This window comes from Melanotaenia boesemani, chromosome 21, assembly GCF_017639745.1.
Source record: "Melanotaenia boesemani isolate fMelBoe1 chromosome 21, fMelBoe1.pri, whole genome shotgun sequence".
NCBI classification, from domain to species: Eukaryota; Metazoa; Chordata; class Actinopteri; order Atheriniformes; family Melanotaeniidae; genus Melanotaenia; species Melanotaenia boesemani.
This window is the reverse complement of record NC_055702.1, coordinates 18449928-18460099: the sequence shown is the minus strand read 5'-3', so window position 1 is coordinate 18460099 and position 10172 is coordinate 18449928. Positions and strand designations below refer to the sequence as shown.

The 10172-nt window shown below is 37.1% G+C and overlaps 1 protein-coding gene across 2 annotated transcripts in view; it reads left to right on the top strand.

The window, feature by feature from the left end:
• The first annotated feature begins 4056 nt into the window (after positions 1 to 4056).
• Positions 4057 to 10172, top strand: part of LOC121632163 (myoferlin-like) — a 23893-nt gene continuing 17777 nt past the window's right edge. For both annotated transcript variants that reach the window (XM_041973384.1, XM_041973383.1), the window contains exons 1-6: positions 4057 to 4215; positions 5014 to 5069; positions 5382 to 5473; positions 8787 to 8895; positions 9023 to 9116; positions 9239 to 9396. In XM_041973384.1, the coding sequence (XP_041829318.1) occupies positions 4128 to 4215; positions 5014 to 5069; positions 5382 to 5473; positions 8787 to 8895; positions 9023 to 9116; positions 9239 to 9396 (597 nt within the window). In that variant the 5' untranslated portion in view covers positions 4057 to 4127. The remainder of the gene's footprint in view (positions 4216 to 5013; positions 5070 to 5381; positions 5474 to 8786; positions 8896 to 9022; positions 9117 to 9238; positions 9397 to 10172) is intronic.

The following is a 10172-nucleotide window of genomic DNA, read 5'->3' as shown; positions in this document are numbered from 1 at the left end:
TTCAATAGTATTTCTTGTCAACTTATCCGTAGAGAAACAGAAAGTTTTTGTTGTTTTTGGCAGAAAGAAGTGACATAAAGACATACCCTATTAACATATTACAAATATATAGAGGACTAAGAGAAAAAAAAGGTAGATGGAAAAACATGCTTTTTAAGGTACATATATGCCAGTGAGATTGCTGTTATATTATCAATCTCTTCTATCAACATATACTGATTTTATTTGTTTTTGCTTGACTAAGCAGCATCCAGCGACTGGACAAAATGCTGTCGTTGCCTGGTTCTGTTGCTGAGAAACAGCAATTCATTACTTTCCAACTTTCCTACCTACCTACCTACCTACCTACCTACCTAACTACATACCTACTGTATATTAAAGGTCACAAAGAAATTAAATATAATTTGTTAAAAAAAAATCCATCTTTGTTCATCTTAATTAATGTGAAAACTAATTAAAAAAATTATTTGTGCCCTTTTACAGGAGAACATTTTACCACTTGATCATGGCTGCAGCTGATTGGTGCTGAACTATAACCTTCAGTGGAAGTTGTATGTCCAACTGTCTTATCAACGAGCAAAGATAAACAAAAAGAGAAACAGGAGGCTTTGCAGAGTTGGGAGGAGAAACTTTATGAAAGAGCTCTTAACTTTTATTTTTGAAAGAAAGCAGGACTATGAAAGTTTTTCTGCGTTATAATCATTGATACAAAAATAAATAAATAAATAAATAATTTTTTTTTTTGCCAGATTTGAGGATGACTGAGTTTGTTCAATGATCATAATAAAACACAGCATTTGGCAAACTGGCCAGCTCCAGTGCAGATTGTTCAGACTCTGTCCTTTTTCTTTATAAAAATGTTATTAAAGACAGCACTCTGGCTAAATGCTGTATCATCTCTCTTTTATTTGTCCAGCATTTCAATAAAGGAGGCCACAGTCAACAAATCAACACCTACAAAGACACACGCAAAACATTAAACATTTTAGTGTGTAAAGCACAAGTGTTAAAAGAACTAATAACAAAAAGAACTAACAGGTTAAATGTTTTCTTTAAATAAAAGGTTTGTTATGAATTCACTACAGAATAATTTTTTTTAAACCTTAACTGGGACAATTACAACCACACAGGACAAACTATCAGAAAGGGTTTGGACACCCCAAAACAATGTATTATGACTTCATGATGATGGTATGATGGGCTGTGGGAATAAAATGTTTATTTTATTGAGTGTAGTACAGAAAAGATTTGAGTAGCTAAAACTACAGCATAGTTTATATGACTGGGAACAAGGAAACCCAAAACAAAAGCAAAAATGTGAGCACTAATTAAAGGTTAAGTGATAGTTATTACACTAGCAATAATTGGATAATTAAAGTATTCTTTATTTACTCTTATCAACAGCAGTTTCCACAAACTAAAAGCAGCTGTATGCTGGCTGGGCCAGCTCATGGCAACAATGGCAGCTGCTCTGGAAAGTTGTGGCAGTCCATTTTCAGACTGTATTTTATAAAATTTTCCATGACATTTCCGATGCTTCTTAGATTAGAAAAATGCAATTACTTTGTCAACATTGTGTGTTTATCAACTCAGTTTGTCAAATTCTCCAAATAGTGCACTTGATCCATTCCTTTGCTTTCAGTAATGTTCGTACTCCGAGTATGACATTATATTGGCACGACTGTGATGCTCGTGAGGTGCGCGTACACATGACTTGGAAGTCGTGGTGCTCTCACGAAAATAAGGCTCCCCAAAATGTTTTTAAGCGATCACTGACATACAGCATGGTCTAACGGTAGGCTATTAACAACAAGGACTCTATACGTTTACAATACAAATACAAGTCGAGGCTGAAAATAAAATGACAATAATCCTCTCATTATACTTACTGTAATGTATTAGTGAGGCTGAGGCAGGAGTAACATGCAACCAACTTTATTCTTGTACCGGACATCTTACACTAGACTCCAGATACAACTTCCGGTTTCAGTAATACCCATGCATCAGTATCCAAATGTCCGTAAGGATGGTTAATACACCACATCATCCCCTTTCTTAACTGAAAATTACTTAACTCAACTCTTTGATGTAATTGTACCAAAAATGACTTCAACAAAGACTGAATAACAACAGCAACTACTAGTCAGCAGATTTAAATAACAACTAAACATAACTTCCACTGACTCTGTTAAACATTGCATTTATACCAACATTTAAACTATTAAATTAAATGCATACTGTTGTGAAGGACCCCTCGGAGACAGGACTGGTTTAACAGGTTTTATTCTGAACAGAGTAACTGGCTGAAGCAGGAGTCTTTATGATCTCGAAGGTCTTCAGAAGTCCAAGTTGACAGTTTGGGGAGTCGGGACCGGGACGGGGAAGTGGAAAGGTCCAGCATGCTTGAACGAGGTCTGACGGAGACTGGTAGGAGAACTGGAGCTTATAAGTCCTGGAGCCGGGATTACTTGCAGGTGTGCTTAATTAGTATTACAGTATTCTGGAGAGGGAGAGCGGCGGTGATTGGCAGGAGCAGGTGTAGCAGAGTCTGGTGCAACGGTGACACATACGTAATGAATCATCATCATCATCATCATCATCTTTATTTGTCAGACTCAAGGTCCATAAAAAGAAACATCAAACAAACACAACAACAACAGTTATAAAAAACACTTATACCAGTGTTTCCACAGAGAAGACTGGTAACGAACTGTACTAAAACTAGGATTCACCAGCATCAGGACAAGGCTGTTTTCAGAGTTGTTCAAGCGACAGATAAATCTATACATCAAATTTCTCATTAGTGCCTGAAAGGTACTGACACGTAGTGGTAGTGTTGTTGCCCATGTGCCCTGTTTGGATATAGCCAAACATGGGATTGTGCATTACTGTCTAATATTGTCTCTTTGGCCTTTACCCAAATGACAAGTCTTGTTGGTTGTTCAGATGCATCTTTAGAAACCTAAGCCATGCTGTCATGCTTACTTCAGAAAGAAAAGGATTTCTTCTTATAATATGGCTGTAGATTATTGATCTGTTCTAATCATTGTGACTGATTACTGCTGTCATTTTTAGGAATGACACACATAGCAATGACACACAATGAAGACTGAAAAAAGTTTACACAAGTCAATATTTTGGCCCAAACCTAGTGTGGTGACCAGGAACAATTCAATACATATTTAAATTATGCAGTTATAAGTGCAATGCTTAGTGTGTTCCAGGTCGCCTTCATTTAATTTCTCATGCTGTTTGAGGCAAAATGTCTTTTGTTGTACCAAAAGATGATTTACAGTAGTGGTGTAAGTTAAAATAGCTGAAAGTGGCTATAAATTGTGGGTTACCGCTTTTAGTCCTCTGAACTTTCTGATGTTAATAGCAACACAAATGCACCAGAGCTAAATTGGTGCATTAAGACTGAAATAAACCATTCCAGGAAATACAATTAATATTTAATGCGTTGGTAGGCTTTTATTTTTAATTTTCTATTGTTTTTGTTTGTTTGTTGTTTTCTTTTTAATGATATATATATATATAACAAAAACAATAGAAACTATAAAGTATATATTTTTGATACATTTTTTGTGTGAATATCTATAACTGTCTTCATATAAACTAAACCTACTTAGTAATAAAGCTGAAGCAGGATTCCACGGCCACTGGGATAAGGCGCGTTGCTCAGTATAGCCACTAGATGGAGCCAAAGCAACATAAATGGCCAACATTGCAGGCAGCGTGCAGGGGAGATTTTGGCTTGTAACCCGCCTTCGATCAACCCGGACTCATCAAAATAATTATTAAATGAAAAAATTTTTCCATTCACGTGAGGGAGATTAAGCATACATACTGTTTTAATGAACCAGATATCTCGTTGAGTAAACCATGCGTGGTTTCTGCTCTCTCTCTCACAGATGGCAGCAGCTGCTCATACACAGCAACTCCAGGATTGGACTTAATTGGACTCCTGTGACCCACCCCACTCTCCCCACTCACCCCACTCACCAGCAGCTCGCGCAAATAACTTCTGCTCAGTTCTGTCCAGTCTGCTTTCAGTGATGGGGCAGTGAGGATGACAGAGCTTTGAACTTTTTCCCCTCTCTCTCTCATTTTAATACCTCTTTGCGACCATGTTGCGGGTTGTAGTAGAGTCTGCTAAGGGTCTCCCTAAGAAGAAACTTGGAACTCCCGATCCAATTGCCTCTGTGATTTTTAAAGGTACGTGACATTTTTTTTAAACAAAAACACTTCCAACTTAGGTAAAAGTCTTTTAGTTCAAGATTTAAAGATTCGTTAAAAGAAAACAAAAAATTGTTTTAATCAGAAAACGATTGTTCCCATTTTGAAGACTTGGAAATTATGCTTTGGTAATAATACATACAGGCCTAGGTTCATGCTTAATAATACAACCAACTCCACATTGTTTCCCATTATGTGGATGCCCAGTAGAAAAGAAATGATTGATTTATAGACTTGAACAGCATGTCACAGCACTTCCAGGTGCACAAAGCCAGGGAGTGGTTTCTTGGATCTGTAATAACTGTAAAGATATGAGATGATACAAAATATAGCTGTGGTAAAAGGAAGAAACAAGTTAGAAACTGTAAAAATATTAACTGTAAGCTGTTAAATTAAAATATTGGGAGCAGTTCTGTATGAGATATTTTCTCCGGGATGGAAATGATCTGATCTTGAGAAATGGATCTGACCACGCCAGCTTTCTCTCCCGATGTCATTATTACCAGTCCTCATCATTACATCTTCTCTCATGTGTTGGCTTGTGTGCTTCCTGCCTTTGTCTTAAAGGCAGAGTAAAAAATACTGAACTACAAAAACTTTCAACTCTATCTTCAAAAGCTTCTTTACTTTTTGGCCTAATTTGGGTTATTTATTCACCATACAGCGTTTTAATCTTCACAAAGTTTTCTGTTATTTGTTAGTTTATTCATAGACATCTGTTGTATATTATGTAAAACACAAACTCCCAGTATTCACGAATGATGATTTTGCTTTTAGATGAGAAGAAGAAAACCAAATTTGTGAACAATGAGGTGAATCCTGTGTGGAATGAGGTAATCTACTTACAAACACACTCAAAAGATGATAAGTATATCATCACAATGACTGATTACGTTAACTCCTCATCACGTGATTGGCACAGTATAGTTTGTGATTAATCTTGCTCTATGTGGGTGTTTGTTTTGATGTTGTGTACTGGTTTGGAACAGCATCATTTCCAATACAATACAATTTATTTATAAAGAACTGTAAACACAACACTGTTGACCAAAGTGCTGAATAATTACACAACAAATAATTTATTTACTTTACACTGTTCTTCAAAACATGACAGTACTTAAATATAAGGACATCTTTTCTTCCAGGTGCTTGAGTTTGATCTAAAAGGAACTCCACTGGACTCCAGCTCGTTCCTAGACGTGGTTGTGAAAGACTATGAGACAATTGGGAAAGATATGTAAGTGCTGTACAACCCCAGAGACTGAGCTCCCTGTCAGCTTTGTGCAACAGAGGGATCACAGTGATGAAAGAGCCTCGCCTTACTGAATCACAGTGCAAACTTGGTGTAGTCTAACCTGAGTTTCCTGGAACTAACTACGCTACTGTTTAGTCATTCAAGAGGGTAACCAGCAAAGCTGTCTTTTCAGCTGCATGAATATAAGTTTTTTTTTTCTTTAAAGTAATAAAACAGCTGCAATCAGTGCAAGATGAGCAGCCTTTAAGTCAGTCTAAATTTAAAGACCTATTAACTTCCCTCTGCTTTGTAATCATCTACATATGCCACATTATCTGGTGCTTATTGTACATTAATGCTAACACCAGTACATTTTCATGCAATAAAAGTAGGTCAGATACTTTTTAAGCGACTGAATATTTGAGATTTGTAGCTGCCTTTCTCTACCCCCTCACACCCTTCTTGCCATGCTGAGACTTGCTGGTTTGTGTGGGATAACTGATTCTGATTGGGTAACAGTGGATGGAGGGATGAATCGCTGTTTGTCTTTTGTTTCTCTCTTGGATTTTTGCACTGCTGTGTGCCAGAACACTGAAATGGTGAATGAGAAGTAACTGTAATATGATTGTATGAAGTACTTTAAAAACCTGTAAGGGAAATGCTGCAACACAAAATGTCACTTCACTGCTCCAGATCACCACCAGGGACGTCCAAATAGAGCCACACATGGTACCAATATACATTAACCACTTCCTCTACTTCTTTTACATCACTAATTACTGTGATCAAAGTCTAGTATTTTCTATGAAACTGGATCACATAAAAATGTTTGTTTTTTGTGAAATATACCAAAATGTGTGTGACTTTTCAGTCCCTATGCCTTGCTGAGTAAAAGTTTCCCTTGTGCATTCTTGGGGAGGTGCTTAGTAAATGTGCATATCCAGCACATGAGGCCATTTAAAACGGAGTAAAGTTTTCCACTGGGCTGGTCTGTCTGACACTCTCTATAAAGATTTACATGGTGGGGGCAGAGGAGGACTTCTCTCTCGCTCTTAAAGAGCTTTCCAGTTGCTGTTGTGAGTAATTTCCTGTTGTCATGACAACGGGAAGGTACATACAGGAATTAATCACTGTCTTATTATTAATTCAGTGTTTGGGATGGAATATAGAGGACAAAGTCTCTTGAGTATAAATAGCAGCAGAGCCTCGATTACAGAAATGAAGTCTCGGATCTTTTCGTGTGAGATTTGAGTATAAACATGGGCAAAATAACTCATTTCCTCAGTTCTAGCAGAGATGTGATGATGTCCCGAAGTTTATTGAGGCTTTGATTTTTCCACAAGAGAGAGAGAGAGAGAACATTTTTGTGGTAAAGATGTTAAGAAGTTAAAACTTTGCTGTACAACAAAGATAAAGTCAGAGGATAGGCAAAGTCTTTAGATTAAGATATATCAGTCAGATCTGCAAGAGAAAAAAAGTGATGACCTACAAAGTTTACAGAAGTCCTCAGGGACCACAAATGTTTTAATGGCAATAATCCAGCAGTCACTGAAATATTTTAGCCATGATAAAAGGTGGTTGTTAAGTAGAAAGATGGGAATCACTGAAACTACGCCTCTATTGTGGCTGCAAATTAATATAGTACAGCTAAAACTGGCAGGCCAGGCAAATTAGTAAGACTTATTTGTTTAGAAAATGATCTTTGTAAAATCCTGCAGCCATTTTTGCACCTGGTGTGCTTTTATAACTGTAAAGAACTTGTTTTCCCTTTGAAATATATCTGAAAACAGCAACAGCTACTTAAACATCACTATTTAAATAATATTCCTCATATAACTGAGCTGGAAAAATGTCAGAGTTTGTTGTACTTGTAAATATAGTCACACCTTCCAGTAAAGTGAGATTCTAACCTTTTGAACTCGGAGTTGAAAGAATTATGTTCACTTTTCCCTAATATTTCTCTGAACAAGCAGAGTGTGCAACAGTCTGAACTAAAACCCAGCCAGAGCTGTTTGTGTTGAAATACACTGAATATTATTAATGAAGGGAGATAAATGAAAACTTCAGCCTTTCAGAAAAAGAGGAAAGAAATACTTGTTCACTTATGACCACAAGCTTCACAGTGTGTTGTTCCACAACAACTATTCATTTAGCAACGAGGATTTCATCCTACATGTTGGTAAAACTTGTTAGAGTCTGACTCACCAGAGCTTTACAGTGGTTGCAGAGTCTGTTTTGATTACTGAACAATTGCATCAAAAGTTATCCGTCTAAGCATGTCTTCCTGTCTGTTAGCAATAAGTGCACACATGAGAACGGTAGTAGTTACCCCCTACTTGCTGAAAATGTTAAAGCCAGATAGTTAATATATGACTTAATCTATTTCAATGTTTAAATATTTTTATTTGAATGCAGTTAAGCTTAAAACCAGAATTACAAAATGAAAAAAAAAATAACCCAGATTCCAGGGAGAGCCCATGCCTGCATCAGGGAGCCTTAAAAGGTTTGCTGTGCAAGTGACCTACTTCCTCAAAGCACCATTTTTCATAAAGTCCTGTCCACCTTGTTGCTCAGATACAAACGGATTGAAAAGCATTTTGTCTGTGTTAAGGGTGCATACCATGTTTATGAAGTCACTAAATCTAGAGAATCCCTTAAGCTTGCATTGGTCCTGCTGTAGACTGCTGACAAACCAAAACCTCTGTCTTTTGCTCACATTTAAATTCTCTTGATTATTTATGTCTTGGTAACTTCACATGCACTTTTCTGAAAAGTCGACTGTATGGTGATGTTTTTAGTCTTGCTTTACCTGTTATACATAAACTCTATTTATAGTAAGTGAGTGGTAATATCTGCATGGCAGAGCTGTGCACATTCCCAGTATTGTGAACTTGGAAAAATGGTCCCTCAAATAGCACACTCATTCTGTTATACACAGCTGATGTTTAAATGTCTCCCAAATGGAAAGAAAGGAAAGAGTTTGCTCAATTCACATGTTTGTGCAGGAAGTCACCAGAGGCCTAAATTATGGAGCATGTTATGATGTGTGTGTGTGAGCTGCTCATAGGGTGCGTATTGTTTGACTGAGCAGGCAGAGTTTGTTAGCTCTGGGTGGTGACCTTGTTTTTTTTCCTTTTGTGAATTTGACTTCAATCATGCCCACAAACAGTACAGCATCACATCTCTATGTGTTCTTTAATAACCTAACCTATCGCTGATTTGTAGCATTATTTTATAAAAGTCAGCACAGACCTGTCCCCATTTAAATGTTATAAGGGTATGTCTGCATGTCATGATTTTCTTTTGTGTTTTACAGATTTCTTGGGTCAACTAAAATCCCTTTGCGAGATCTTGCATCGGGTAAAGCAAGGTCACTGCCGTTTAAAAATGTTTCTTTGGCCAGTGAAAATGGGCAGAATATTGGGGTGAGTCTCATAAAGTCAACAATTGCTTTAAAATATGAAAAACAGCCATTGCACCATAATAAATGAATGAATAGATGAATGAATAAGTAGGTATATAAGGAAGAAAGTGATCAACCAATCCTTCTAGGCTACAATCGACCTTGTGGTTGCCTATGACTCTCCTGCCAATGCTGCACCAAACCCCAGTGACCCTCAAAGTGGAGATGCAAAAGTGGATGCTGGTATGTTTGTTTTCTGAATGAAGCAACACACTGCAGCTTATTTATTGGTCCCATTTAATTACGGGCTTGTCATTTTTACTTTTAAAAAAAATATTTGCTCATCTTGACTTTCTGTTGTTTAGGAGGTGGTGGTGAAGAAGGTGGTGAGACTGTAGTAGATGGAGACCAAAGTGGCCCTGGAGGTGTCTCCTTATCTCCTGCTGAGCGTGGTGATCTTCGCCAGAAGTTGGCCAGGTCACAGAATCGCCGTCGACTTGTAAATAAACCTCAAGACTTTCAGGTCAGTTCATTTATAGTTTTGTTCAGGTTGCTAGTTTTAGCCTTTTCACATTAGTGGACTACAAATGTTTAATGTGCCAATCCTCTTTTATACAAGGGTCAAGCACATGGTCAGAATTTTTTTTAGTTTTTTTCTTCTTAAACCCTGTCTTTAAAGGCTACTAGCACTTATATCTATGAAGGGATTAGATGTGTCATTGAGTTCTCTACGTTGAATATTACGGTGTTCTATAATGTACCGTCCCTACAAGAGCAGGAAGATAATACATCAATCTCAAGTCATTTGTCTAAGGAGCCACAAAGTACCAATATAGAAGAAGGAAAGGGGAGAATGGCCATGCAACACTTTGAACCATAAACCTTCACGTGATTCAAGATTGAGACCAACATATGACAAAGACGTTTTCTACTTTTTTCCTTTTTTACCCCCAGTTCTTTGACAAAGCTTTAGTAAAATGTCTTGGTCACTTCCTGGTTAGACCGCCTTATATATATAGTCTGTTTACAGTTTTGGATAAAGTGCTTGTTACATATGATCGTAGTTACTTAGAGAATAATCTGAGCCCTGCACACATCCATCCTTTCCTTTAGAAGCTAGTATTGCCAACATCTAGAGAAAGCCAGTTTACATTTTTGGCTACAAAAATGTAAATTCTGTGCCACATGTTTGAGTTTATAATAAAAATAGTGTTTGCTTTATTAAATATGGAAAAAAAAAAACAGTTTTCATGGTCTATGTCTATGTCATGCATGACTGTATGTCATCCGGTTTACCAT